This window comes from Mizuhopecten yessoensis, unplaced genomic scaffold, assembly GCF_002113885.1.
Source record: "Mizuhopecten yessoensis strain PY_sf001 unplaced genomic scaffold, ASM211388v2 scaffold3339, whole genome shotgun sequence".
Classification (NCBI taxonomy): Eukaryota; Metazoa; Mollusca; class Bivalvia; order Pectinida; family Pectinidae; genus Mizuhopecten; species Mizuhopecten yessoensis.
Genome location: NW_018404995.1, coordinates 121,417 through 148,238, shown reverse-complemented (window position 1 = coordinate 148,238; position 26,822 = coordinate 121,417). Strand labels below are relative to the sequence as shown.

General features: G+C 37.4%; 2 protein-coding genes across 8 annotated transcripts in view; one reads left to right on the top strand and one right to left on the bottom strand.

The window, feature by feature from the left end:
• Positions 1-22,904, top strand: part of LOC110447367 (WD repeat-containing protein on Y chromosome-like) — a 59,823-nt gene extending 36,919 nt beyond the window's left edge. For all 3 annotated transcript variants that reach the window (XM_021493001.1, XM_021493000.1, XM_021493002.1), the window contains 21 exons: positions 6,005-6,254; positions 7,442-7,588; positions 8,067-8,129; positions 8,317-8,542; positions 9,160-9,206; positions 9,605-9,742; positions 10,248-10,457; positions 10,657-10,848; positions 11,048-11,311; positions 11,717-11,881; positions 12,042-12,194; positions 12,568-12,752; positions 13,273-13,458; positions 13,777-13,913; positions 14,572-14,717; positions 15,829-15,999; positions 16,238-16,322; positions 16,829-16,989; positions 18,313-18,432; positions 18,992-19,141; positions 19,865-22,904. In XM_021493001.1, the coding sequence (XP_021348676.1) occupies positions 6,005-6,254; positions 7,442-7,588; positions 8,067-8,129; positions 8,317-8,542; positions 9,160-9,206; positions 9,605-9,742; positions 10,248-10,457; positions 10,657-10,848; positions 11,048-11,311; positions 11,717-11,881; positions 12,042-12,194; positions 12,568-12,752; positions 13,273-13,458; positions 13,777-13,913; positions 14,572-14,717; positions 15,829-15,999; positions 16,238-16,322; positions 16,829-16,989; positions 18,313-18,432; positions 18,992-19,141; positions 19,865-20,122 (3,454 nt within the window). In that variant the 3' untranslated portion in view covers positions 20,123-22,904. The remainder of the gene's footprint in view (positions 1-6,004; positions 6,255-7,441; positions 7,589-8,066; positions 8,130-8,316; positions 8,543-9,159; positions 9,207-9,604; positions 9,743-10,247; positions 10,458-10,656; positions 10,849-11,047; positions 11,312-11,716; positions 11,882-12,041; positions 12,195-12,567; positions 12,753-13,272; positions 13,459-13,776; positions 13,914-14,571; positions 14,718-15,828; positions 16,000-16,237; positions 16,323-16,828; positions 16,990-18,312; positions 18,433-18,991; positions 19,142-19,864) is intronic.
• Positions 22,905-23,551: 647 nt separating this feature from the next.
• LOC110447366 (glutamine-rich protein 2-like) overlaps positions 23,552-26,822 on the bottom strand; it is a 52,823-nt gene continuing 49,552 nt past the window's right edge. For all 5 annotated transcript variants that reach the window (XM_021492996.1, XM_021492994.1, XM_021492997.1 and 2 more), the window contains one exon: positions 23,552-26,721. In XM_021492996.1, the coding sequence (XP_021348671.1) occupies positions 26,416-26,721 (306 nt within the window). In that variant the 3' untranslated portion in view covers positions 23,552-26,415. The remainder of the gene's footprint in view (positions 26,722-26,822) is intronic.

Genomic DNA, 26,822 nt, shown 5'->3' with positions numbered 1-26,822 from the left:
CAATTCAACTAGATATGTTAGTTCGGTATCAATCTTGTCAGATTCATCAGGACATACAAATTCAAAGTGTTAATCTGATCTCTGTCAATCTCCTAGGATCTGTATGTTCGGCTTTGATCTCTAATATGATAATGGTACATTTCACTGTTGCCATGGCAAGGAACAGATAATATCTCTTTACTTATTTATGTTAATTATTCATACAGATGGGAAGCAAAATAGATTTCCTTTATCCTGTCTAAAGATGAGTGCTTTGTTGATCAACAACAAACAATAAAACTTCATGCATGAATGACTACGCTCGGGGAGCCATGTTGATTGCTCCTAGTAAGGAATGGTAATTGAATGTCAAATTCCAATCGAAACCGAAATCTGGGTCAGACTGACATGATATCTACTGTTCAAACAGTTACACCATAGAGTTTTAGTCATTGAAATAATCGTTATTTGTGTATGTAAATGTGCCGGATTCCCCAGGAATTGTCTCGGCTGTTAAAAACTTTTTGTTGAAAATGACAAAACATTATTAGGGTTATAAAGGACAGGTAATTTTCTCTCTTTGAATTTCAATAAAGTGTTTATCAATATAAACATGACAACTGTCCATCACATATTTTGTCAAGTTTATTTTGAAAAGTATTGCTAACTCTGTAAAATCTGTTTTCTCTAGTTATCTTTAACAGCCAAATTCCTTAAAGAAAAATTGAAAATTGCATATGTTGAAAACTTGTTGTTAGTAATTAGATGTCGGACTCACACAATTAAGGTACAAATATCAGAGGATAGCTGTAGAAAGCTTTATCAAAAAATGACAAAAGGATCCCATCTCGAATATCATTCTTGATGGCATGCTTTATTATGTGTTTATAATTACATGTTTCATCATGTGTTTGATGTGACGTGATGTTGACGATTGGAATCTCGGAACGTGTTCCAGGTTTGTTCGAAGTTCAGTTTAATGGTGATGAAAATGTTGGTAAATGGTACCATCAGATACAGCCGAGACATCTAACGAAGTCTGGTGTCAGGTTCCATCCGTTGTTAGATACATGCTACCCTGTCTGACATACTGCCGTTACTAGGTGTGATGTAAAAAATGTCACCACAACAGACAGGGAGCTTGAGATGCTGATAGTTAATTGTTATTAAAATTTCATCATAGATGCCATCAAATTTTTTTGGTTTGTTTTTAATCAACATTAAAATCATACTATCACCTGCAGACTTAATTAAATTTGTGCTGATAACTGGTGCTATGTGTCCCCTGTTGTTTACCTGTGGGGTAGTTACCTGCAGTGATATACCTGGCCAGGTGTATTGATCAGGTGAGATGGACATGCCGTGTTTAATTTCCCTCCGCAGCTATTGGGTGTTTGTTTAGACAGATATTAATCAGCCAGAGTAATCAATACATACCTAATAGAACTGTTGTATTGTTAAGACAGCCCTTTGTTCAACATCCTATGGCACATTGTTAATGAACACAAAACTGTCAAAAAAGGTATTGAAATGTCATAGCAGTACATTTGTTTTATTGACTGTATTCATTCCCAACACATTCCAATGTAATGAAATTAGATGAAATGGTTTTATATATGTTACTGTATCGGCTTAAGGTTCCTAAATCACTGCTTAATTGATGTTCTGTGTCCAAGGGTTTGGTTAAGAAAGACTATCTGATGCTATGCTCCATTTTTGTCAAGGGAGTTATTTGATGCTATGTTCCTGTAAACAGAAAGAATATTGTATGATATACTCTTGTATCAGGAGGTTATTTGATGCTTAGAAGCTTGCTCCTTCTTATCTTTCAATATTAAGAACTCAACGTTTAGGTTGAAGGTTTTCATTATTAGTTTCCGCTATTGAAACCTGCCCTGCTTAGGTTAAATCAATGTTTATCAGTGTTTGTGTTGGATATGTTAAGAGTTAGTTTATCAGATACAGAACTGTAGTCAGCTGTTTATATTGACATGGCACTCTAATGTTCACCCAGGGCTGTCAGGCTGACCAACCACACTACGTCAGTCACATACACCTATCTCAAAGTACTGCAGGCCACAATCACTGGGAAAGTCCTCCCCAGGGCTGTCGGGCTGAGAGTATATCTCTCCTCATGGAACACTGAACACTTCAGCATAGACTGCATAGAACATCTCATTACAATGAAAACAATGTAAAGTCTTCATTTTATTACCCATCATGGAAACCTCCATGAAATACCATGTACACAATACTAAATATCATGGTGCTTCTCATAGAGCTTCTTACAATACTCCTGATGAAATATTGCATGGAAATCTTTGTGGAACATCACATGGATGTTTCATGGAATTAGCTATCAGCCCTCGTAGAGCCTCCACACAATGCCATCAAGGACAGTCTGCTTGGAACTCCTTCAAGGAATACTTCATAGCACACCTCATGGAACATTTCATGGAACCCCACTTGGAACCCCCCCATATATCCCTATTTGGACCCCACAGAAGGCCTTATGGCGCATAGCATGCAACCCCAGGCCTCATACCACTCGTCATAAAAACTTCTTAATTAAAATTAGTGTTTGACATGAGAATCACAGTGCTTTTTACCTGTCCCTACAGGGAATAGATTTTTAATAATTATATCCTTATAAAACTCTGAAATGAAAATAAGATAGATTTTTGGCTTACATTGGGATCTATAATTGAAAGTCATTGTTTGGCATTTTTTTGTAATTACTCTTGAGGACCTTCAACATAATCTGTTTTTTGTGTACCAGTATTATGAAGGTCACAGTAGACTAAAACCCCTAATATAATGCAGCAACAGAAAAATACACGACTGAAAATTCTGATGGCATGGGCAAATTTAGATGTCTATTGATTTGAGATGTGAGTTCAGATATTTCATACATAAAATGATACATTTATGTATAAACATGACCCATCATTATGTTTATAATCTTTGTTAAAGATGGTTATTCAATTTTATGGAAAGCCTTTATGTAAAAGAAAATTTCTCATGAATTTTTATTAATAAATTAAGTTTGTTATATTTGGTGCAAACTGAATAGGAGTTCAGTTTTGAAGTATGTTTCTGTGAAACCTGAAGGTAGGTGGACCAGCAAGATTGCAACACACTAATAAAAAAAATGCGGCTTATAAACCAAAGATATGAGATGACATCCCTTGATACCATAGAGCTATGGTTAAAACCTAATAAGGAAGTGTTTCTCTTAAACCATAGATGTTAGATACACACCATTGGAGATATTAGAGTTAAGGTCAGATCAAGAAAACCTGTAAACCATAGAGATAGGAAACATACCTCTGGAGATAGAAGAGCTAAGCTCAGATCAAGAGTAGTACTCCCTGTAAACCATAGAGATAGGAAACACACAACTGGAGGTACTACAGCTAAGGTCAGATCAAGAGTAGTACTCCCATGTAAACTATAGAGATAGGAAATACACCACTGGAGGTACTACAGCTAAGGTCAGATCAAGAGTAGTACTCCCATGTAAACTATAGAGATAGGAAATACACCACTGGAGATAGAAGAGCTAAGGTCAGATCAAGAGTAGTACTCCCCTGTAAACCATTGAGATAGGAAACACACCACTGGAGGTACTACAGCTAAGGTCAGATCAAGAGTAGTACTCCCCTATAAACTATAGAGATAGGAAATACACCACTGGAGGTACTACAGCTAAGGTCAGATCAACAGTAGTACTCCCCTATAAACTATAGAGATAGGAAATACACCACTGGAGATATTAGAGCTAAGGTCAGATCAAGAGTAGTACTCGGTCAGATCAAGAGTAGTACTCCCATGTAAACTATAGAGATAGGAAACACACAACTGGAGGTACTACAGCTAAGGTCAGATCAAGAGTAGTTCTCCCCTGTAAACCATAGAGATAGGAAACACACCATTGGAGATAGAAGAGCTAAGGTCAGATCAAGAGTAGTAATCCCCTGTAAACTATAGAGATAGGAAACACACCACTGGAGGGACTACAGCTAAGGTCAGATCAAGAGTAGTACTCCCCTGTAAACCATTGAGATAGGAAACACACCACTGGAGGTACTACAGCTAAGTTCAGATCAAGAGTAGTACTCCCCTGTAAACCATAGAGATAGGAAACACACCATTGGAGATAGAAGAGCTAAGGTCAGATCAAGAGTAGTTCTCCCCTGTAAACCATAGAGATAGGAAACACACCACTGGAGATAGAAGAGCTAAGGTCAGATCAAGAGTAGTTCTCCCCTGTAAACTATAGAGATAGGAAACACACCACTGGAGGGACTACAGCTAAGGTCAGATCAAGAGTAGTACTCCCCTATAAACCATAGAGATAGGAAATACACCACTGGAGGTACTACAGCTAAGGTCAGATCATGAGTAGTACTCCCATGTAAACTATAGAGATAGGAAATACACCACTGGAGATATTAGAGCTAAGGTCAGATCAAGAGAAGTACTCCTCTGTTGTATACCATCAAGGTCTTAAAATGAATGCAAAACCTGCTAGGAATTGTGTTGTGTTTCTTAAAAGGTAAATGTGAATAATTTACTGAGAAAACGTAGATGCCCTGGGCTTTATATACTGCATAGAAACTGACATAATATTTACATTTGTAAACCAGGAGGAATGAGATTTTAACAATATTCAGTTATTCTATACAAGTTATGTATGCCGAGGAGAACACAGACCTAGAAATGATGTGAATTATGAATATTAATCACAACTTTAGGTTTATATAGCAGTGTCATCTTAACGATGGTATATCTTTATACTGAGATACAGATGGTTAAGGTAACTGATGACTGTAATTAATTACGTCCTTTATATTATAGCCTATAGCTAGTTCTTATAGATTCTACATAATATAATAATACTGGTGAACTTTAGACAGAATACATGATTTGCTTTGATGTAAAGGTTCCAGCTATACAGGAGTTAACATGTACCTCAGTCAAGCTCATATTCAACAAAATCCAGAGGGCTTTATTGCTGTGTTAACTTTAAAAAGAAATTTGAATGTTCATAGTTTTTTTTAATTAATTAGAATTGACAGTTCCGTAAACATTCTTATATATTTTTTAAACTGAATATTTCAGAAAATCAATTGAGAACACTCCAATATCATTGGGAGGCAATGTTGAATTGTACTTGAAATTTACCTTGATCATTTATCATTGTTGGTTTTTCTGTCTGTAATCCTTTATGCATGCATAATAACCTGACTTTACGTTGACAATTGAGTGTTATGTACATATATTTTATCTGTAATCTTTGGAGACATGTATAGAGACAACCTAGGTTCAAAAAGTAAAATCTATCGTGTATAAACTATCAATTAGACAACGCTGACATTAAATGCATGTCCAAGGTTGTTTGTACATAGTAACCAACAGCACAACAGTGGCTGTCGACATTCATCATAACCTTAGTGTCATGGTACATAAAAAAATAATTTTCATATAACTTTAATCTGGGAGTTTTTCTATCCCATGGATTCAAATGTTATAAGAGCAGATTTATTTCTGGTCAATTTTACTAAACATTAATCTTGACTTTGAGCTGACATTGACCTTGACCTTGAGTTGACATCGACCTTGACTTTCACCAAACATTGACCTCACTTCATTATGAATGGCATAGCTGGTACACAGAAATTATTTTCTCTAATCCTTTAGTCCTTTTTTGTGAACAGCTGGCGGCAAGTTTTTTCCAAGTGAAAAGTAAACTTCCCCTCTATTTGCAAGTTATCTATAAGGACAACAAATCCTGCTTTATCTTTTGTAAATTAAATCTTCCATAACCTTGACCAGCTGTATTTGCTGACCTTGATTTGATGTCATGTTGCAATTTTAATGATATAGATAATGTTTTCATGTGATTCAAAGTAATTTGGGCTACCTTGACCTTGACTTTAATATCCTTGACCTTTATTTGCAGTTTATGGGACAAGGACAACAACATAGGTAAAATTTTAATGACCTTGACCTTTTTTTACAGTTTTGGGGACAAGGACAATAACACACGCTTGGAAGAACTGATGAAGCTACATCACCTTCAAAAACTGATGAAGGAGTTCAGCTACTTTAAACCTCCAGACATCATTCTGCAGGAGGCGACCAGCTACTTCCCTGCCAAGGTCCAGAAACGTGTTCCTGGCGCCATGAACATGGTAGAGTTCAAAGACGCATTCAGTCGTGTTCTTGAGACCCATGAATATGATGAGTATCTGGAAAAACTCTTCCAGAAGGTAAATCTTAACACCATTCTAAAACTTTTCAACATGTTAACTGTTACTTTAAATTGAGTCATATTGTGGCACTTGATTACTAGTTGTCAATGCCACACAAACATTATTCACTTGTAAGTTATATGTTGTGTACCTTTGAGCTTAATAATTTAGTTGAGCGAGTTGTATATTGAGTTACCTCAAAGCTTTTTGAGCTACTTTAATTGAGTTGTACATTGTATTTTTACTGAGTGTGTTTTAAGCAGTGTTACATCTAAGCTGTTTCAGCTACTTTAATTGAGTGAGTTTTAAGCAGTGTTATCTCTGAGCTGTTTGAGCTACTTTAATTGAGTTAACTGAACTTTGTGTTACCTCTAAGCTGTTTGAGCTACTTGCATTAAATAAGTTGTGTGTTGTGTTACTTTGAGCTATTTGAGTTACTTTAATTGAGTGAGTTTTAAGCAGTGTTATCTCTGAGCTGTTTGAGCTACTTTAATTGAGTGAGTTGTATGTTGTGTTACCTCACAGCTATTTGAGCTGCTTTAATGGAGTTGTACATTACATTACCTCTGAGCTATTTGAGTTACTTTAATTGAGTGAGTTTTAAGCAGTGTTATCTCTGAGCTGTTTGAGCTACTTTAATTGAGTTAACTGAACTTTGTGTTTCCTCTAAGCTGTTTGAGCTACTTGCATTAAATAAGTTGTGTGTTGTCTTACTTTGAGCTATTTGAGTTACTTTAATTGAGTGAGTTTTAAGCAGTGTTGTCTCTGAGCTGTTTGAGCTACTTTAATTGAGTTAACTGAACTTTGTGTTTCCTCTAAGCTGTTTGAGCTACTTGCATTAAATAAGTTGTGTGTTGTCTTACTTTGAGCTATTTGAGTTACTTTAATTGAGTGAGTTTTAAGCAGTGTTGTCTCTGAGCTGTTTGAGCTACTTTAATTGAGTGAGTTGTATGTTGTGTTACCTCTGAGCTATTTGAGCTGCTTTAATGGAGTTGTACATTGCGTTGCCGCTGAGCTATCTGAGTTACTTTAATTGAGTGAGTTGTAAGTTGTGTTACCTCACAGCTATTTGAGCTGCTTTTAATGGAGTTGTACATTACGTTACCTCTGAGCTATTTGAGTTACTTTAGTTGAGTGAGTTGTATGTTGTGTTACCTCTGAGCTATTTGAGCTTATTTAATTGAGTTGTACTTTGTTACCTACAGCTAGACACCACGTGTGATGGTTACGTCGACTGGAGTGAATTCTGTACCTACATGTTACTACTGTACAGGGAGAACGACTACATGAGGACCAAGCGAGAAATCCCATTTCTGGTGGAACCCAAAATCAGACACATTGTGCAAAACAAGGTCAGATTTCTAGAAACCTAGGTCAACTGGTCATAAGAAAAAAGTAAATAAAGAATGAAATTATACAAGTAACTCTAATTTTAATTACCTACAGCAACCTATATACATGTATAGTGGACTGTTGACAAATGAAAGCCTGCCAGAATCTTTCTGGACAAAAGATTACCAAGTAATTGACTAATTGACCCGGCTGTAGATTTAGTATTTTTACTCTCACATACACGTAAATATTGTTGGTATTGACAACATCATGACTGTATCTCCTCGTCGGTGAGAAAATCATTGAAGTAAATCTAAAGATGATAATGATACATGAAATAAATTTAACATGGAAAGTTTAGGGGATGTATTGATGTTAGTATCACCTAATTATGATGCTTATGAAGATAGCTATTAGAAATGATACAAGGTTTTATATGTTTTCTGTCAAAAACACTATTGATGGAAGATTAACTGTATTGTTTACGTTGTTTTTCAGCAAGAACAGTCCACAAAGATTCTAGCGTCCGAGAATCCCAGTCGGTATGTCGGTGTTAGCAAGGTAGGTAGATAATTCAGTATGTCAGTATATATTAGCAATATTTGTAGATATTTCAGTGTGTGACCTTGTCACCCCCTCTTTTTTCTCAATGCGTCACCAATGTCTGTTTCTATTTATGGAAATTGGTAAAAAAAAACACCACAAGAAGTATGTAATTTCTCACCCCTGCTTACTGTATCTGTTATAGGAAGGAGCCATCACAGTCTGGCAGACCAACATGATTATGGAGAAGGCCTACACAATATCTGACGATGACGCAGAACTTAATGCGCCCAAACGTCGGTTTAAGATGTGGGTGACTGATGCTATATACCTGCCCAACTGTAACAAGTTAGCGCTGGCCTCCACCAGTCGAGATATCCGTATCTTTGACTGTTCCACCAACCAATGGTTCGAGGAGTACAACCTCTTTGGTAAAAACAAACTGACATTCTCTATCTCATCCCTCAGACCATTGACTGTTTACATTAAATTTTTACAGCGTTACTATTGTTTCCAATAAATGTGTCTGGGTAATCTTATCATTGCAATGTAAAGTGAATGTAGTTGGTAGCTATACCATGAAAATATTTAAGGTAATATTGGTATGAGAGATGTTGGAATTGGTAAATGATATGAACAAAGTTGGTAAGTGAGATTAACAGAATGTGTAATAGAGATAAATAGAATTTGTAATTGAGGCTAAAAACTTATTCAGGGGGAGTTTGTAATTGAGATAGGTGTAGCTCAAATGTCCAATAAATTTTACCTTTTTGAAATTTCATATACACACTGTTTCAGATGTTATTCATGATGTCAGATATTGTAATTGGGATAAACAGAGTTTGTCATTTAGATGAACAGAGTCTGTAACATTAGATATTTAGGATGTTGGGATTGTAATTTAGATAAATAAGATATTCCAGCCTTAAGAAGATTGTAACCATGAAATGTGTATACATACGTGTCTACTGTCATTCTGCGATACTAATGTAATACTTCAAATAGAACATTTGATTAGATATATAACGAGACCCTTTTATAATTTCAGCCATGTCAGATGTCCCGTACTGTTTTGATTACTGGTATGACAAAAAGGTAGGTTCTATAGTGGTACACGATTGTCCAAATTGTCAACAAGTATGGAATGTTTCTTCACAGTTAAAATAACTTTTATTTTGTCAAATCATGGAGACACAAAATTTCTTCAGCAGTTGATGCTGTCTTAACTATCGACTACCTGTTGTATGTACCCCCAGAACCCTGCAGGAATGTCCGTGCTTATATTTGGTGTTGATGCTGTGTTAACTATTGACTACCTGTTGTATGTACCCCCAGGATCCTGCAGGAATGTCCGTGCTTATATTTGGTGTTGATGCTGTGTTAACTATTGACTACCTGTTGTATGTACCCCCAGAATCCTGAAGGAATGTCCGTGCTTATATTTGGTGTTGATGCTGTGTTAACTATTGACTACCTGTTGTATGTACCCCCAGAATCCTGCAGGAATGTCCGTGCTTATATTTGGTGTTGATGCTGGTGCTGTTCATGTGCTGTACTTCAAGAAACCTCTTACTCAACTTTTTGAGACAGCTTTCAAAAGTGAAGATGGAGCTCAAAAAATATTCTGGAGTGTGAGTAATGTTTTATTGTTGTAATCCCAGTATAATGAAGAGATATTTTTTCACATCGAAGCACATAGCCATACAAACAATGATGAAGTTTTTTTGATTGCCGTATTAAAATAAGCCCCCCCCCCCCCCCCCCCCTCCTGAGAAAAAAGATGGGCCAAAAGTTGGGAGGGGGCTTAATTGCGAGCAACCCCCCTGTTCACAAATGTCCGCCATCTTGGATATATACCACTGTTTTGATCTATGATCACACTAAATATCATGTACTTATCCACTGTAGTTGTTCCTTTTGTAAAAATTAACAACTAACAGACAGAATATTTTATAACAGTCACCAAAAGTTGATTAGTTGATGGTGCTGTTGTTTTTCTTAACTCATTTTTTCTATCATCAATTTGTCTCGATAATTTATTTTAAGATACATTTTTGTTGACGGATAAAGATAGTGTACTCAATTGAATGATTATTATGTAGGATAATTTATGCATCTGCTTTTATCTATTTGCAGGAAGTAGAAAAAGGAGGCCATTCTCGTTATGTAGGACATGAAAAAATTTTACACGATAAAGTTCAACAAATTCCACCTCATCTCATCCGACAAGTGCAATATATCCATAGTAAAAACAGTATCATCTCATCAACAAGCTCACCAAACCGATCCATCGTCATCTCTGACATCAACAAACTCAAGAAACAATATGTGTTCAACATTGAAAAGGTAGGACACATTCTGGTTCTTTACTGAATTATCACAGACTACTACGTATACATGTAGATTACTTTCACACAAAGAAGGTATTACAAGAGATTCAAAATTGTAAATTAAATTGGAATTTTTGTTAATTATCTCTTTTTCCTGTATCTAGTGACGTTAAATGTATTTTGATTAATGAGTTATGTGTTTTTTTGTTTTAAAGGGTATAGAATGTTTTGATTATAATCAAAATTTAAACATTCTTGTGACTGGGAGCCTTGATCATGTTATCCGTCTCTGGAATGCCTATGTGGCTAGCCGACCAATCGCCATGCTCGAGGGTCATTCCACTGGGGTCATTGGCGTGAAGATTCACGAAGGCCTTATGCAAGTGTTCAGCTACTCAAAAGATGCTGTAAGTAACAAACAGACTTGAGGGGAAAATTAGCACGATATGTAATATACAGTCTGAGTTGTATAGGTTTGTGTATAGGTATATATATATATATGCGTGTTCAAAAGGAACTCGGTTTTTGATCAAAGACATTTTATGTTGCAGAGAATATTGTAATGTTACTACACTGTAGAGTAAATACTGTTATTTGTACCTGTAGGTTGTAAAGGTGTGGGACATTCGAGAACACACCTGTCTACAGACTGTGGTGCTCAAATTCCCCAGCAGTATCCATGGCCGCATGCCCGAGCACGGACAGTTCCCCATGCACCTACAGCTGTCGCCCCAGGACGCTCTCATCGTCACCTGTAATGACTACCTGGGGATGCTGAAGCTGGGACAAACACGTCTACCTAAACAGCAGTCTGTGACTACCCACGACACTCAGCTCTGCTCAGCCATCTACAACCAACTCTTCAAACAGGTACGCCAGACACTGTTGTCCAGTATCGTATAAGTATTGTTCTCAGTGGAGCTGAATATTGTGGATACACTCACCTGATTTGTTAAATGAAGGGCTGGTTATATTTATGGTATTTTTGAATATGTAACGCTATTCACAGTGGGTCTATACATAACAATATTGTTTCAATTTCGATAATTAGAAGATTTGTTGGAGGGGTATATCTGAAGTGATCACTGCAGCATCTAAAAGTTTTGGTATGGCAATGTATAGTGACTTTACAAGTTTTACAACTGATATAGAATGAATATTTGTTGAATGTCTAATGACAATTATTCACTGTATACTTGCATATAGTGTTGTCCCATTATGTTGATAAATGAACCTCAGCTGTCTGTGATGATAACATAGTATATACTGTTTAAGGTGGTGACAGGCTGTGACTCCTCAAACATTGCTGTATGGGAGCTGGAAAGTGGGAACAAAGCCATTGTGTTCTCTAACGCTCACGGGGAGGAAGAAATCACATGTATGGTGTTTGACGAGTCCTGGAGGAGGCTGATCACAGGGGCCCGTAACGGAACAATTAAGGTAAACATTACAGGGATGTGTAACAGAACAATTATGGTAAACAGTACAGGTACCATACTATGTAGGACAGGTGTCATATGTTACAAGTCACATGATATGTCACAAGACACATGTCACATAGGCCTACATATTTAAATGTGTTTGTTACTTGTTGGTAAAGGTGTGGAACTTCCAGAATGGACATAACTTACACAAGTTAGAGGCTGTGGGGGAAGCTGAGGTGACTGGTATTGTCCCCGTCATGGACAGGAACATCATCCTTGCTGTTGGCTGGAGTCGAAAGATCATAGTTTATGATGATTCAGATGCTGATGTAAGTCTGACATGAATTTAAATCTCTAAAATTACAATTACATTGTACCTAAACCTCTGTATAATGACCACTTGTCCATAAAATACATATCTTTTATTCCATGAAGTAGTTATTACAGTATATATGAGTGTGTATAATTCAACTAAAGACATTTCTATTATGTTGACCAGCAAAATACAAAGAATTACAAATGTAATTCAGGTAAGATTTAATTCCTTCTTGTAGAACTTTATCCTGTGCACTCTAAATAATCTGTTTTCCTAAAAAAAGAATTGATTAAGTGGTAATTCAAGTTTCCCATTCCCTCCATTTCAAATGTGTGCTCTTTGTAGTGTGTTTTGTATATTCATGTATATGCAACAATATTTTACAGAATCTGTATGTCCCAGCCAATACAGATTGGAAAGGGGGACAACTCCATGCTGACGACATTTTAGCAATGGACTTCTGCATACCTCAGTTTCTGGCCACTGCTGGGTTTGATGGTGAGATCACAGTTTGGGACCTAGAAACGGAGAAAATATTTGTGAGGCTACGAAGAGGACAGAAACCTGACATGTAAGTTTTGTGTTTCTTTGTATATCAAGAGATATCAGAGATTAAGTTTGACTAATGGGCACATTCATGTTATCATATAATAATAATTAAGGATGATAGCCACACATTTTCAATCATTTTTGTGAAATTTGAAAATTAATTAACTCATTCAACCCTGAAATTTTATAATGAACTATTCCAACCTTTGAATTGGGTGAGTTCAAATACGTCTTCAGGGGTGAATGAGTTAGTAATCTTTTACCATAATCTTAAATCAGGAAATCTATGTTATACATAATCCTACATATAGAAGATGAGTAGGAAATGAAATGGTTACAGAGGGTACGTTACATTGGTAATATATGTGACACATTTTTTTTATTGTCACTGTAGTGTATACTTATGCTGCAGTAGATGTTACTTCAGTCCCTGCCTACTACATGACTTGTATTATCAGAACAACATTTGAGAATATATTATGCATACTTTATGCAACATACACATACATGTAATAACCTGCGCTCTCTGTTACTGTGACCAGAACCAAGAAAATTGAGGCAATCCAGGAACAGCAAAGTTTCCTCAGCAGTTTTAGTACTATGGACCTGTTGGAAGAGGCACAGGGAGTGAGGTCATCACAGACGACCTCTGACCCTCGACCTTCCTCCAACACCCTGCTGTCTCGCCCAAACTCACGCCACAGAAAATCACATAGGATCGCAAAAGGGTAAGTTGTCTTTCTGAAAATACTGCATCAAATCAAGTAAATAATATTGTCCTGAGTTTAGAACCAACAGTGTTTAGTATCAAGATTTTGACATTAATATGAAAGTTCAAAGGCTGTTGTTTTGTGCAAGTTGAATGTCATTGCTCTTAGCATTGAAGGTCAAAGTAATAACTGTGAAAAGTCTGTATGATTCTAATACTGTATTATTATTATACAATTAATATGAATAACAATTTGATTAAGTATGATAGAACTGCTATTTATTATGTGGTATGATAAATTTCTGTGATTGAAAGGTGTGGTTTATTTGTCACCCAGACAGCCTGTTCCGGTTGATAAACTCCTGTTTCTGCGGGCGCGCTGTGCTGGTCGGACATTGGACACGTCTATGCTGGTGTCTAGTGAGGCAGGCTACCTACACTGGTGGTGTCTCTTCACCGCCAAACACGAGATGGGTAAGTTTATCTACACTGGTGGGGTCTCTTCACCGCCAAACACGCGATGGGTAAGTTTACCTACACTGGTGGTGTCTGTTCACCGCCAAATACGAGATGGGTAAGTCATCACAACCTTATAACCGTCATCTTATCCCTATAATCACCTTGTATTTTGTGATGTCCAGTATTGTAGAAATGACTGAGAAAATACACGTATATATCAACTGATATTGCAAATAAGATAAATATCCAAATAATAGAAAATGAAACAATTCAAATTACAGTTCATCTAAGATTGACATGAGTTCATTACATGATATACTTGATAGAATATTGAAGTCTGCTGATATTTTTGTGTTCATGTCTTACTTCTAGACTGTTTCTATGTTTATGTCTGACTTCTCAGCAATTTCTATGATCATGTCTTACTTATAGACTATTTCTATGTTCATGTCTTACTTATAGACTGTTTCTATGTTTATGTCTTACTTATAGACTATTTCTATGTTCATGTCTTACTTATAGACTATTTCTATGTTCATGTCTTACTTATAGATGATTTCTATGTTCATATCTTACTTCTAGGCTATTTTTATGTTCATGTCTTACTTCTCAGCTATTTCTATGATCATGTCTTACTTATAGACGATTTCTATGTTCATGTCTTACTTTTTAGGCTATTTCTATGTACCTGACACAAAGGATGAGTCGGTGCTGGCTATGTGCACAGACCCTCGTAATTCCTGTCTCATCACCGGAGATACAACCGGACAGATTAAAAGTTGGGACATCTCTGAGTACTGTCTGCACAGCACAGAAAGGGTAAAACATCTAAATACAATAAATCCTCAGTTTTATCAGTCCTGAACCGCAGTCTCCATGTTTATTATGTAGACAGTCATATATGAAATAATTTAAAGTCATTGTTCGGATGTTATTGATATCTGGGTCTGATCTTCAGTTAATACCGAGTATCATTGATGATCATACAGGGATCAACCGTTGATATCCCATCAATATTCTAGTGTTGATTCAGGGACAGTAAGGTCAAAGTATATAATAAATCAGCCAAATATTGAACTATACATTATTAAAGATATACAGGCTTATGACTTTAAGGGCCTGTCACACCTAGCCGATTTGGGTTGCTGGAGCTATACCGGAGCACAAATTTGGCGAGTTTCAGGAATCAGTACTAGTATGGAAGCACAACGGTATCACATTGCTAAAACAGTAGTACATTGTCAGAACATCGGCAAAAAATTTAACAACGGTAGGTGACGGTAGAAATTTTTGAACATGCTAAAAAATGTCCGCTGTAGCGATGCCGGAGCGAGCAACGGGACTACAACGGCAGTACTCCAGTATGGCTTCGTTAATGTCGGTAGAGCACCACTAGCGTCCCGTAATGGATCGGCAGCTCTCTGGTGGCCTCAATGTGTACCCTACTGGTACCGATGTTACACCGTAGTACTACCAAATACCACCAAATTAGGACTGATGCACCGACGATGTACTAACGATGTGCTAACGTAACATCGGCAGCGCAACCGTGTATCACTCCGCTATAGCTCCGGTCAACGGTGGCACACCAGTAGAACAACGGCGGCGCCTCGGTAACACGGAGGTGTGAGAAAAGTGGTATTCGGTAGCACAAGTGCTTTCTTGCTGGAGCTCTGCTGATTTTCTTGCTGTTATTAATTTTTTGCTCCGGTTTAGTCCCGGCGTGGCACATTGGTAGTGTGTGACAGGCCCTTAAGAGTCTAGTCTTACAGTAAAAAATCAGGAGGAATGTCCTAACTCGACATTGGAATGTACTGTATGGAACCTTATAAAAGTCCTAATTCTGAAGTTTGAAGTTAATATATCCGAGTGTTGATAATTGAAACAATGAGTGTTTTGTAACAGTGTTATGATCCTGATTTGTTTGTAGAGAGTGAAGACCTGCCCCCATCTCAATGTGTCCTTCAAGGCCCACGACTCGGCGGTGGTCAGTGTGGAGTACATCCAGCATGAGGCTGGTCAGTTTATCCTCAGTGCGTCCACAGACAAAACGGCACGTCTCTGGTCCATGGAGGGTCACTACATAGGCACCTTTGGTCAGGTAGGCAAACAATTGTAATAACTGTGATAATGAGATTTTTAAGAAAAAGTTCAAAATTGCAAAAAGACTATGCTGTAAACAACTGTGCTATTTGGTCGGACATTCAATTGTGAGTGTGAATAGCTTCCAACAGGTTGTATAGAGTTATTTCCGCTAAACTTTCAAGAACGATACTTAACTTTATCTATAGAAATGACATTGTAATAAATTGTTTCATACTTTGACATTCTTTCATCAGAAAAAGTCCTGGAACCTTAAGAACAAGAAGTCTTGGTGTCACCCTAAAACGCCCTGGGATGTGACGGGGACCAGTAAATTAGATGGTAAGGAATGAAAAGCTTGGATGTAGGTTGTCACATGTTTGGTCTAATATCAATTGTGCAGTTGAACTAAATATATATATATAAAAAAAATATCCGGAAGATTTAAGACTTAATTTTATATGTTTAGAAACATCAACAAGCCATACCAAAACATTATTTCATCCATCACCTAGAGCAGAAAGTCTATCATCAATTCTTTCACCGAATTATCACCTCATGCAGAAAAACTATCGTCTCTACAATTGTCCACCCAGATGACCATTCTCATTTCTGATTCAGATGTGCCGAGACTTTTTGGATTAATTTTTAAGTTCATCCAGGTCAGTTTCAACCAAAGGCGGCACACAAATCCTGCCCAGTCCTGACCAAGTGGTTGTATTTTAATTGTTTGGGTCAATAAAAAATTCAAGTTTGCCACCATGATCTCATACTGGTATCTCAGTTTATTTCAAAACAGGCCTAATAGACCTCTTGTTAAATTATTGCCATATGATTTGCTATGACAGGTGATAAAACAAGTAACAATAGCCAAGCAGATATCACCATAGAAACAGAGAACGTACAGGTCGGAGGTCAGGAGGAGATTCCAAATAAGGATAACGGGGAGGTAGAGGAGAAGGAAGAGGAGGAGGAGGAGGAGGAGGAATTGGAGGAGGAGTCTGTGGATGTGAGTAGAGAGGATATTTTTACCTTGTAGTGGTGTTGTGATATGTGGTATTGTGGCTAACTGTTTTATTTTTATCTTTTCGTGTTTTCACAGAGTTCTCTACCTTTGCTTTGTAATAATAAGGGTTTTAAGTAGGCACACATAGATATTGATAGGCATTCACTGTGACAGCTGCTGGCCAGTATGACCAGAGCAGTGTGTGTAAACAAAGTCACAGAAAAACACCAGTAGCTGAGGTGATATTTATTTAATAATCATTATCAATTGTGAAGCTTAAAACAGCCAGGTTTTTTTTACAACTAAATGACAAAATTGCAACTCAGCACTATAAGAAAAGTAAGAATTATGAAATTGTATTGAACACTAGTGAGAACAGTGGAATAGGTGTGATGTGTTTGATACTTCTGTTGATATTGTGAAGTGTTTTATCATTCTCTAACTGTAACATCAGGGTTTCCTTCAAATCATTCACAAACACCTGTTAGATTTAATACAACAAATATAAAACCAACATCCATTTATAGTCTTCAGAACCATATGAAATAATAAAAATTGAAAGAACAGGTGAACATTTGTACATTCTAATCTAGATACCTGTAAATATATTGTGAAACTTTTAATAATTCATCACTGATAAAACGCCTGTTTCCGTGTTTGTGGTGGTTTGATGGCCCGTGGTGGTTTGATGGCTTGACCAGATGATTGACCGACAGACCAATGCCAGTGGGGAAATTGTAATTTCTAACAGACATGAATATTCAACACGGGGTTTATATTAACTCTTTGGGGTACCAATACCAGCAGCAGATTAGGTGGGGAAGCTCTGGAAAGGTTGGGGAGTAGCTACCATCCAGACATGTTATTGCATATGGAAAGGTATGGGATGTCCAACCATTCAAAAGTGTTACCATTGTATGTAGAATATGGTGAATGGGAGCGCTACATGTTACATATAACTGATAGACGGGTGGTATCTATGGTAACTATATAATTGATAGTCAGGTGGTAACTATGGTAACCCTGTTAAAAGTCAGGTGGTATTTATGGTTATAATATCTTTATGAAGTAGTTGGTTTCTATGGTTACCTTGGTGTTGGTAGTTGTAGGTTTCTATGGTTACCTCGGTGTTGGTAGTTGTAGGTTTCTATGGTTACCTCAGTGTTGGTAGTTGTAGGTTTCTATGGTTACCTTGGTGTTGGTAGTTGTAGGTTTCCTGGGTTACCCTGGCATTGGCAGTCAGACAGTATTGAATGGTTACCTACATCTGTATGTCAGCACCCTGTACAATTTAGCTGTATGCACTTTCTGGGTGGTTGTTTATAGACGCCCTTACCCACACAGGCTCCCACAGTGGAGAGACACAGTGACAGTGGGCACAGCCTAAACATCAAGGTCAGGGCACAGACAATTGACCTTGGGTCACTTCGACCTGAGCGCTCCAAGGTAGGTGTTCACAATGTTAACATTGCATGTTTTTTTCATCGTGTTTTCTTAGTATTGTCTTACTGATGGTGTTCAGTGTTTTTTTGTAAAATTTAATTCTCAGATCAGAAGTACTGTACAGCAAATCCTATTTGTTAGATCACAGGGTATCAGAGGACTATTATTTATATGAATTGGTTGTGAAAAACTGAACAGTTCATTTGCAATTTTAAATTTTCATTGATAAAAAGTTATCATTAAAGAATGATAAAGACAATAAACAATGGTATCTTATTGATTTATTTGAATTTTCAAAGATTCTGATATTACAGGTACATTCCTTTTCAATGTGATGCAGGTTCAATTATATAAATAAGACATGAATACTTAATTTGTTTTATCATTTGCCTGCAGTTTTCGTAGAGTTTCCTTTATGATATTGAAGGAAAGAACAGTGGTTTATCTAATTTCCAAGAATTGCTTTTCAGCTGACATGTCTACAGGAAACATAATTATTATCTACCATGGTAGTCACTTTGTAGTAAAAGGCTAAAATTCATGTATAAAACCACACTTTTAGACATTCCTCGGCTCCAAGGTGGCTAAACAGTTACACAGCATGAAGACATGTCGCATGGACCGGAGGAACAGGCTTGCCGAGGATGTAGACTTCACCATTACTCAGAGATATGGCAAATTGTGCTCCCCCTTCCAGGCCCTCCAAACAAAGGTAGGAGATGACAAGCTGTGCTCCCTCTACAAGGACACCCCCTCCCCCCTCCCCTACCCTGAAGAAATCTCTTGATAAGCTGCTCCCCCTTCCAGACAGGTAAAGGTGGACATGATTAAATATGCTTTTTCTACAAGACATTCCAAACAAAGGCATGGCATCATAAGTTGCTGCTCCTTTCGAACCCTCCAAATAATGGTAAACATGACAAGATATGTTCTGCTTCCATCCAGGCCCTCAAATTAAATGTAGGCCATACAGAAAATTGGGTCAATCTTCCTGGAATTCCAAACAAAGTTATAACACAACGGACTGTGCTCCCTGTTCCAGACCATCTAAAAACAAGGCATGGCATGATTAACTCGATTCCCTCTTCCAGAATCCCAACCCCTAGCATAGGTATGGCATGAAAAACTGCTTTATCATCAAGACCCCCTTACAGACTCTAGCTAGTTAAATGGTTAACTATTCATTCCATTTCCTGCTTCAAACAAACACTTTTTGGAGTCAAAAGGCCAGTCTAATTGATACAGTTCAATGAAAATGGTTAATAATTAAATTAAAGTTAATAGTGATATTGAAATCATTTCAGCCTAGCAAATTCAATATGACTTACCAAGAATGTAGTTCTAAAACACTAATTATCAAAATGTCACCCAAATATACCCTGTAATCTTCATGGACCTTTCTGTCTATGTAATGAGCTGATTTTGTTGTCCACAGGATGTCGTTGAGGTTAAGTTGCCAAGCATGCCCTTAAGTCAGAGGATGATCAACAAGGGCTACACATCGGATAACATGACCGAGGAAATGCTTCGGAACATGGACTTTTCCTATGGGAACCCTGATACTCCCCCTAGTGGTGACCAAGAGAAAAAGACTACCAGTGTCCCTAAGTCTGACAAGTCTTCCATCGCTGCCAGTCGGAGGGGGGCACCACGACAAATCTCGGCCATCAAAAAACACAACACTGTGGCATAGTACTACTGGCTCACAAAGTCTCTTAGAGACATCCATTTGTGGAGTCCTTACAGCTAACTTTTGATGTGTGTACAATGTTGACCAAGTGGTGCATGATAATATAAATCCTAAGGAATGTGGTGCATTATTAGACAGCGAGTCTCAATCACCTAATGCCAGCAGGAATAGTGTAGCATCAAGTTTACATGCTAGTGGGGCAGATAACTTAGCAAGCACTTATTTGTGTATTGAAACAATTTGTGTTCACAATACAATGTGATATGATCCGTCCAAGAATGCAACTTAAGATAACCTGTTCAAAAGGAAACGTTTCCAGGAGACAAACAACTATTGCAAAGTGAAAACGCAAATAACTAAATACCCTTGACAGGGAAAATCCGTCCAGGTTTACACATCTCTACAAATATATATGCATGATGTTCACAGGATAAAATTTAACAGTACGAGACCTACTCTTCACAATTGTCCAGGGAAACTCCCTTCTGAATATTTACTTTTCATTTGGAATTTGTCCAATGAGACAGCTGAACTAAATATATTTACCTCTCCAACCAAAATCTATCCAGGGAGACAACCAAAACAATTTTAACAATCACAGGGAAAACCTGTAAAGGGAAATAATCCAAATAACTATACATACCCTACAAATAATGGCAGGAAAATTTGTGTAAGGAGACAAATAAGTTTATGCTCACAAAGTTGTCCGTCTAGGGAGACAACCCAATCACCCTCTGCTAGACAATATCCGACCATACTGGTTTTCACAAGCTGCTACAGTTGTCTATAATGGTGGCTTGTAACTACAATAGACCACACTCCACTGGCCGATTAAACTGGAGGGTGACACTCATCTACAGTTGTCTATAATGGTGGCTTGTAACTACAATAGACCACACTCCACTGGCCGATTAAACTGGAGGGTGACACTCATCTACAGTTGTCTATAATGGTGGCTTGTAACTACAATAGACCACACTCCACTGGCCGATTAAACTGGAGGGTGACACTCATCTACAGTTGTCTATAATGGTGGCTTGTAACTACAATAGACCACACTCCACTGGCCGATTAAACTGGAGGGTGACACTCATCTACAGTTGTCTATAATGGTGGCTTGTAACTACAATAGACCACACTCCACTGGCCGATTAAACTGGAGGGTGACACTCATCTACAGTTGTCTATAATGGTGGCTTGTAACTACAATAGACCACACTCCACTGGCCGATTAAACTGGAGGGTGACACTCATCTACAGTTGTCTATAATGGTGGCTTGTAACTACAATAGACCACACTCCACTGGCCGATTAAACTGGAGGGTGACACTCATCTACAGTTGTCTATAATGGTGGCTTGTAACTACAATAGACCACACTCCACTGGCCGATTAAACTGGAGGGTGACACTCATCTACAGTTGTCTATAATGGTGGCTTGTAACTACAATAGACCACACTCCACTGGCCGATTAAACTGGAGGGTGACACTCATCTACAGTTGTCTATAATGGTGGCTTGTAACTACAATAGACCACACTCCACTGGCCGATTAAACTGGAGGGTGACACTCATCTACAGTTGTCTATAATGGTGGCTTGTAACTACAATAGACCACACTCCACTGGCCGATTAAACTGGAGGGTGACACTCATCTACAGTTGTCTATAATGGTGGCTTGTAACTACAATAGACCACACTCCACTGGCCGATTAAACTGGAGGGTGACACTCATCTACAGTTGTCTATAATGGTGGCTTGTAACTACAATAGACCACACTCCACTGGCCGATTAAACTGGAGGGTGACACTCATCTACAGTTGTTTACAATGGTGGCTTGTAACTACAATAGACCACACTCCACTGGCCGATTAAACTGGAGGGTGACACTCATCTACAGTTGTCTTTCATGTCCTATGTTGTGTTTATTGAAAATGTATTTGAAATAAGCTTCATTATAGATACATGTATACCCATTGTCTATTTCCATACAAAATATAAATTAATAACATTGTTATGTACTTTTAAGACTGTTCTTCAGTCTCCAACATTTATATGAATTATATGATTCATATATATCTGTTGGTGATTGTTACACTGTTTTTACTGGTGAAGACGACAGAGAAATATGTGATGTGTATCTGTTGGTATATGTTTATTGCACTTATTTTAGAAAAGGATTTACCAATTATGAAAACATGTGTTAAATACCTGTGTAAAACCACTGTCACTTCGATTTGTTTGCATGAAAATACTACTGAAGAACACAACTGATCCTACAAGCTGACCAGGTGTCTGGACTTCTCGTCCTACTAGACATGTCTGTGGACTTCTCGTCCTACTAGACATGTCTGACAACAGTACATCATTGGATTATTACAACAAATTTCCGTTTAGAACCTTGATTGTGTTCTGTATGCTATTGATTTCAGAATCATTTGTAAAGTTATTTTTTGACATTTATACATTTACATGTATTACTGCTAGTCATCCTACCTATGAATATTTCTGTTATCTTTTGTCAACATGCACACATGAATGGCCCCTCATGAAGGCTTCCGAACGCTGGAGATAGATGTTTTTTATTCATTTGCAAGAGACACTGAAGCACACCTGTATGAGGCCCCTTCCGTGTTCTGGAGAGGTGAGGGGCCCAGCTATATTTGTCCTTACTCGTGGTGGTAAACATGATCTTGCACAACGGTACTTAATAAAACTGTGATATTTTTGTTGTGTCACTAGCGGAGGCTTCTTCCTCACTCGTATATTTATTAAAATTCTATGATCAAATAATTCATCTTTTAGTGTTTTTTTCTCTTCTTCACATGTAAATTCAGCCACAAAATACTGAGATAATTATGACTGTTAACATACCATGTTTAACCGAAAATGAGCCCACACTCTGACTAAAGCTCAACATCTCTTTATAAGAGATCTTACTATAGATGAGCCCACACTCTGACTAAAGCTAAACATCTCTTTATAAAAGATCTTACTATAGATGAGCCCATATTCTGACTAAAGCTCAACATCTCTTTATAAGAGATCTTACTATAGATGAGCCCACATTCTGAAAAGCCCAATGTCCATATTCTGAAGAACTCCAAACCCCTTATGGTATAAGATTTTATCTCAGATGTCGAGCCTATATAAAAGCCCACTGCCTAATCCACACAGATTTATAACATCTGAATTTAACTAATTACTGCATGCATACACTTCCTACTACGGTAAGTTATACTTTCTGCCCGTTTACTTTCTGCCCTATGTTCCCAGTACAGTGCTAGCATTATCCATCGGTCACCGCAGCTGTCCACACATACGTGGTAATTAATTTACATGTTACTAAAATCTTCACTAGAATTGAAACTTTGGTAAGTTTTGTTGATCATTTTTTTTTCAAGATGTGAAATAATACCAAATGCCATCAGCTTGAATCAGAAATAGTTTATTAGCAGAATACACAAGCTTGTACAGGTGTTTGCAGCTTAACCATTCAATCAGTAATATACCTTAGAAATAATCAATTCACTGCTAGGACGTGCAGGAATAAATAAACAGTAATAACTTGTTTATTATAATAGGATATTAACTCACAGCTTGTTGGAATGTATTACTTATCAAATACAGAATTATAAAGTGCATATTTGTAACAAACCAAGGTGTAATGATACCTAATGCTAAGGGGAGATAACGATAACAATCCAAAGGTGACATGATACCTATGGTTAAGGGGAGATAATGATCCTAGAGCGAGACAATGGTACAAGGGAGAACAGTCTTTGCTGACTGTGTCGAGGACCAATGGACACATGGAATTGGGTTAAATCAGAACGTTCTGCATTACAAAGAATATATGAAAACAAGATAACAAACAACATGGTATATAGGGACGGAATGGTGTCTTAAGCTAGGGAGGGGTTAAATATTGAACAGAGGCAAAAAACAATACTTTGGTGCATATATAATATATACATATACATATACAAAATTAAGTATGGTAAGAGCATTATATATCTTTGATACATATAACATCTCTAGGAATTAACAAGCCTGTGAACTAGATCACCCACAATAATGCTCCCTCAGGTGTAAAGATTTCTATGAAATACATTTTCCTTGACACTGTATGTGTGCAGGACTTTTATCCGCAATTAGAGTGCTACACCAGTCACACACGCCTGTGTCTGTATCAGCAGTAACAATTCTGTACACATGATATGTGGTACATATTACAAATACAACAAGTTATAGACAGATGGGACCTGCTCTGGGTGCTACATGTATACAGTTATTGTGGATATTAATCTTAAGTGAGGTCCTGTTATTTGTGTAAATATTATAATCAAATTTAGGCACTTTTTGTTTTATAGGTACACCTAAGACAGAAATGACCCCGAAGCTGGGCTTAACTTAATGCCAACAAATCCTTCCCCTCAAACAACTCAAAGTATAGTAAAGCACCGTCAGTTTGAGCCATAACACATCCATTGAGATCAGTCCTTCGATGAGGAGGTCGCCACAACCAAATTATAAAGGAATGTTTTCATCAATAGACAAATTTATTGGGTTTCAGTAAGTTTTAAGTTGTAAGAAGTTGATCTTTATAACAGCAAAGACAGCTGTTACAGTTACAATGCCATCATAATCATTTAGGATTAATAAACCTGTTAAACCCCATAACACAGGACTGACCTCAGGGAAACAACAATATACATCTCATACTAACATCATCAACATGGATACATATTGCTAAAACAAATTTCTATTTACCATCAATATCAACAAGATTGTAAAATCTGTGCAAACTTACAAGAGAAAAATATCACAGAACAGCTATTTGATAAAAATACTAAACATTCTAAACATCTGAGATAATTACATCACTAATATATCAGGACTGGCTTTATAGCTACAAAACAGCTTTAATCCAATAATAAAATAAGTTATCAATTACACTACATATAAACATCATATGTGAAAATCTAATAAGCTTAAGAAAATTCTTTCATAAACAAATTCGTAAAATTTAAACGCTAATTAAAATAGTTTGCTTTTCTAATTTTATTGCAGTGTTTTGACCTTAGTACAAGAAATGGATAAGCACTTAACCAAATATACATGTACACTGGTATATCACAGACTGTCTGTAGAAGTGCTGCAAAACAGACCCAGTGTCATGATTATAGGACACAAAAACAGACCCAGTGTCACGATTATAGGACACAAAAACAGATTCAGTGTCGCGATTATAGGACACAAAAACAGACCAAGTGTCATGATTATAGGACACCCAGTGTTGCGATTATAGGACACAAAAACAGTGTCACAATCTTTGGACACATAAAACAGACCCAGTGTTACGATCTTTGGACACAGACCGAGCATCACAATTATAGGACACAAAAACAGACCCAGTGTCACAATCATCGGACACAAAAATAGACCCAAGAGTCATGATCGTTGGACACAAAACAACCCTGTGTCACAATGGACGGTATAAAATAGACACTAGTCATAATCACAACATGGTGTAAAATGGACCAAAGTATCATTTTCAATGGACGGCATAAAAAGATCCCTGGACAAGGTAAAAGGTATGCCAGTATCAGTATCAACAAGGGACCGATACTTGTGTCGGTAACACAGATACGCTTTACTTTTAACAATTAGTGACTGGCGTGTGTCAATACTGTTCTAGGGTGATACATTATTGCTGACAATATAACAAACACAAAGCAGGGCTATACAGTAAAACATGTAATAGATGTATAGATTTTATACACATTGCACATACAGAAAATCGGTGCATTCACACTTGTCATTATATATGTATTGTAAATGACATTAAATTAAGACAGAATACACCTTAATTAAAAAAAACAAATATGAGTAAAGTTTAAAAAAGTTACAAAAGATCCTCCTCTTTTTTGAAAATACCCAAAATAACAGATAATTTTTGTATCGAAAATATAAAAAGGAAAAATAGAAAACAATATTGGGTTTTCACAAGAGTTCTTCGTTGATGATTTTTCCTCACTGGCAAGAAATGTAAAGACCAGATTTGTTATACAGTAATGCTGGTATTAAAAGCCTAACACTTAGATTTTCCGCAGAGTGTGGATAAGATTGAACAACTAACTAGAACTTCCATGTCCTGGAGGTACATGATGAAACAGTCTTTAAATGACAATAAGTTTATGACCACACAATTCAGAGAATGATACGAAAAAATTGAATAGGTGCAAAATTACATCTACATAATACACTATGTTAGAGTTTTATTGCATCGGCGTTCAGTTGTTGCCAGTGGTAGGCACCTCTATATGCTGGTCCCCCTCTGGGAGACGCGGAGACTCCTCTGGGACAGGAGTGGTGTGGGAGGACTCTGGCACTGGAGAGGCTTGTCTAGACCCTCCTCCACGAGCAGACACTGGCCGTATGGTCACACGTCCTGATGTGGGGCGTGGGGACTGGAGGGGACGTGCCGAGGTGGGGCGGGCCACACGCACTGAAGTGGTTTGCTGTGTGACACGCTGCCCGCCAGTCTGGTGGATGGGAGGAGGAGCCTGATGCATTTGGGAGTGCAGCTTGTATGGGTCCTGTAAAGACGAAGATTTCTTATACCCAACATATTTCAATTAACTGGTACATGCAACACTGAATCAAATGTAAGAGGAGATCAACATGAGACAGCTGTCTA